This window comes from Orycteropus afer, unplaced genomic scaffold (genome assembly GCF_000298275.1).
Source record: "Orycteropus afer afer isolate SDZICR_OR568_19922 unplaced genomic scaffold, OryAfe1.0 scaffold00013, whole genome shotgun sequence".
NCBI lineage: Eukaryota > Metazoa > Chordata > Mammalia > Tubulidentata > Orycteropodidae > Orycteropus > Orycteropus afer.
This window is the reverse complement of record NW_006921600.1, coordinates 10092440-10096351: the sequence shown is the minus strand read 5'-3', so window position 1 is coordinate 10096351 and position 3912 is coordinate 10092440. Positions and strand designations below refer to the sequence as shown.

At 43.6% G+C, this 3912-nt stretch overlaps 1 protein-coding gene across 1 annotated transcript in view; it reads left to right on the top strand.

Moving 5' to 3' along the window:
• The first annotated feature begins 626 nt into the window (after positions 1–626).
• RPS6KC1 (ribosomal protein S6 kinase C1) overlaps positions 627–3912 on the top strand; it is a 315271-nt gene continuing 311985 nt past the window's right edge. The window contains exon 1 of the mRNA XM_007952634.2: positions 627–731. Within this exon, the coding sequence (XP_007950825.1) occupies positions 627–731 (105 nt within the window). The remainder of the gene's footprint in view (positions 732–3912) is intronic.

Here is a 3912-nt window from a genome sequence, read left to right as displayed (position 1 = left end):
CGGCCAGACTTAGTCTCTAGATTTTAGCATCTGAGCGGATGAATTTTAAGATTGATTTAGGAATAAGAGTTTGTCTTGCAGGTGTGGTATAAGGAAAGGTGCACAGGGGCTGGGGATTATTCTTAGAAATAAAGGATATATCTGTGAGAGAGCTGAGATGTTGCTGCGGGTATTAAAAATGTTAGATCTTGAATATGGAAGGAAAAGAACAGGCAAGGCTGAGGTATTCTTCTATTCCTACGATCCCACAGAAATTTACCCAGGTGGGCTTGGGGAGGGATCTCACAAAATCTATAAGGTGTCTTGAGTTAGCCCACAATCAGACTTAGTGGAGAGCGCCTAAGCCCTCTGCAGTGACAGAAGTGGTTGTGCGACCATGTCACATATCAAGCCCAGACCGAGATGAGGGTCAGACTCTTAAGTGGATCTCTCTTCTTCCAGGATTCTGGATGGGCCTGACCCGGAAGCTTCCCTGCCTACCCGGAAGCAGAGTTGCGCGGCAGAAGCGCCGCTGTGGAGCCACCGCCTCCTCGCGGCTTTGCGGCTGCTTGGGGAGCCGGGACCGCGGTGGCTCCGAACTGCCCTGATGGTCCCCAGCGGGCTGTGGAGGCAGAGGCGGCGGGAGGATGAGCTCTTCCCGGGAGTGGGGTGCGGACCTGGCCCGTTTCTACACTGTCACCGAGCCCCAGCGACACCCGAAGGGCTACACTGTGTATAAGGTCACTGCCCGGGTGAGTGCCGGCGTCAGGCGTGGTAGGAGCCTGATTAGAGAGGCTGGTGTGGGGACCACAGTTTAAAGGATACTTGCCTTCGAGTCAGAGCCGAGGGTGCAACTGGGAACCCTGAGTGGCGGACATGCATCGGAGGGTACCCGTTGGAGGTGGGGACTTCAGGAAAGCTGGGGTAGGGGTTGAGTATGGGTTGCTCGGGACTCACTGGAGAAGATCGCGGTAGTGTCAGTATTCCAGGGGTTGGGGTGTGGCAGTGGTTGATTGTTTTAAATTGATGATTCAGCTCCTATCCCATTTAGACTTTCTCTTCTGAATCTGACATTTGCAGAAGTGGTTGCGGTTGCTCCAGAAAGATGATGCACATTCATTCATATGTGTGTGTGTGTGTGTGTATATATGTGTGTGTGTATATATGTATATATATCTATATCTATATGTGCATGTGTGTGTGTATATATATATATATATATATATATATATATATATGTAACTTGCTTTATGTATAGAAGACATTTCCTCTCATGACCTTTATACAGCGTCAGGTTTGCTCTGAGACAATTAGACTTGGGAAAGATGACAGTGTTAGGGCCATCAGCTTAGGACCACCGTACCTAGGTTGTATCTTTGCCTCAGTTTTTCATGTATTTCAATAGGAGACATATTATGTAACAGAAATTCTAGTGAGACTGTTTTGGGTGAGTTGCCTTGAGGACACAATCAAAAGTTGTGAGGCCTCTTTTCATTAGCTAACTCATTCCATTTTTAGTACCCATTTTGCTTTTGTTTTATTGTTCTTGCTTCGGTAAAACCAAGAGCGCCTGCATCTCGCTTCTAGGAGATGTATTAGGAAAATGAGAGTAATGAAATTAAATTCATAGGTATGCTTGTACATATATGTATGTGTACTAGGTGTTTTGTACACGTCATTAAATCTTTATTTTAAAGATGAGGAAACTAAGGTTCAGGAAGTTTAGTAACTTGCCCAGCTTTACATTAGAAGGTAGTAGCAGAACTGGAATTTGAAACCAGTTCTGCTTAACTCCAAGTTTTATAAAAAGTCAAGAATTAATAGGGAAAGGTAATGTAATGTATCAGTCAATGTTAAAATTTAAAAAGAAGGGTACAGATAGTAGTACAGTACAGTTGAAGGATGTAGTAATCATGTGATGGGGAGAGTTCAGATAGGAAGTAGGCCTTGAGAAGAACCTTTTAAAGTTAAGTAGATTTGATGGGCAGAGTGTGGATATGGAGGTGGCACATGCCATATGGAAATTGTGTACAATTCAGAAAATGTGAGAAGGTGAGGTGAGCCAATTGGTTAAAAGATAATGAGACCTGCTTATTTCAGAGGGCTGTACTGGCAATAACTAAAACTAAACTCACTGCCATCGAGTTGGGTCCGACTCAGTGACCCCTCCTTGGGTTTCTGAGGCAGTATCACTGTGGAAGTAGATTGCCCAACCTTCCTTGCAAGAAGCCTGCAGTGGTTAAGTGTTCAGCTGCTAACCAAAAGGCAGGTTGAACCCACCAACTGCTCCACTGGAGAAAGATGAGGTAGTCTTTTCTGTAAAGATTACAGCCTTGGAAACCATATGGGGCTCTACCCTTTGGGTCACTATGAGTTGGAATTGACTTGATGGCATTGAGTTTGGTTTTTGGCTTGGCATATTGACAATAGGGGAAAATTTGCTCTTCTTGTATCTAAGTAGGGGTACATACAGGAAATGTTAGTTTTGGATCATGTAAGATATTTTGCGTAAGGTTAAGATGCCCCTATCACTGATGGATTCCCTGGTGATGCAGTGGTTAAGTGCTAGGCTGCTAACTGAAAAGTCACTTCTTAGAGCCCCTAGCTGCTCTGTAGGAGAGGGATGGGATGTGGCATTCTGCTTCTGTAAAGATTTACAGCTTTCGAAACCCTATGGGGCAGTTCTACTCTGTCCTGTAGGGTGGCTCTGAGTCAGAATTGACTTACTGGTAACAGATTTATTATACTACCTTTGAAAATCTTGAAAGTCAAGACTTGATTTTCTAACCTGTATTTTGTGGGATCACCATGAGTTGGAATCGACTCAATGGCAACTAGTATGGAATCAGCAATTTCCAGCATGCATAGTCATCCTCTCACAGCACACTGTTCATCCCTTGTTACAATATCACAGTTACATTTTACTTATCTGTTTACATGTCTGTTAGATTTAGAACAGGCCTCTACTATTGCTGTTTTTTTTCCCCCTAATATAACATAAGGTAGTATGTGACACATAGTGCCTAAAAAAAGTTGAATGCTTCCCTCTAAATTCATGGCAACGCACTAAATGTTCTGTGGGTTACAAGACTGAATTAAACATGTACCTTCCTTTCAAGGATACTCATAGTAGAAGAGAATTTACCATACCTAAAGAATATAGTACAAAGCAGAAAGTGTTTATTGGCACAAAAGACTGCAGAGAAAAGCTGTGGGAGTTCAGAAGAGATGGCTTTTGGTTCAAGGGATCAGGAAACATGACAATTAAGAGAGGTGTTGAAAAATTGGGAGAATCCAGGCAGATGGAATAAAAAGAGAAAGTATCTTGGGTAGAAGGGATACAGCCAACCTAGAATAAATACCAAGAAGCAAAAACAAAACCTACTGCCATCGAGTTGATTTCGACTCATAGCAACTCTTTAGGGAAGACTAGAACTGTAAGGTTTCCAGGTTTCTTTACAGAAAGCACATCTTTCAACCATGGAGTGCCTGCTGACCCTTTGGTTAACAGCTGAATGCTTTAACCACTATGCCACCAGGGCTCCCTTTGATAAAACTTGGAGGTATGAATATGTATGGACCTCGACTAGGAAGCACTGAGTATGATAGTTAACTCGCATTCTTAGTTTTCAAAGGGAAGACCCAATTCAGATCTTAGATATCTTCATAAGATATCAACTACTACTAAACTGACATTTATGGCAGTACAAATTGGGAGCTCTGGTGGTGTAGTGCCCAAGGCATTTGACTGCTAACCAGAAGGCTGGCGGTTCAAACCCACCAGCCACTCCTTGGAAGGAAGGTTGGGCAATCTGGTAGCATAGTGCCTAAGGCATTTGACTGCTAACCCAAAGGCTGGTGGTTCAAACCCACCAGCCACTCCTTGGACAGAAGACTGGACAATCTACTTCTGTAGAGATACTGCCTTGGAAA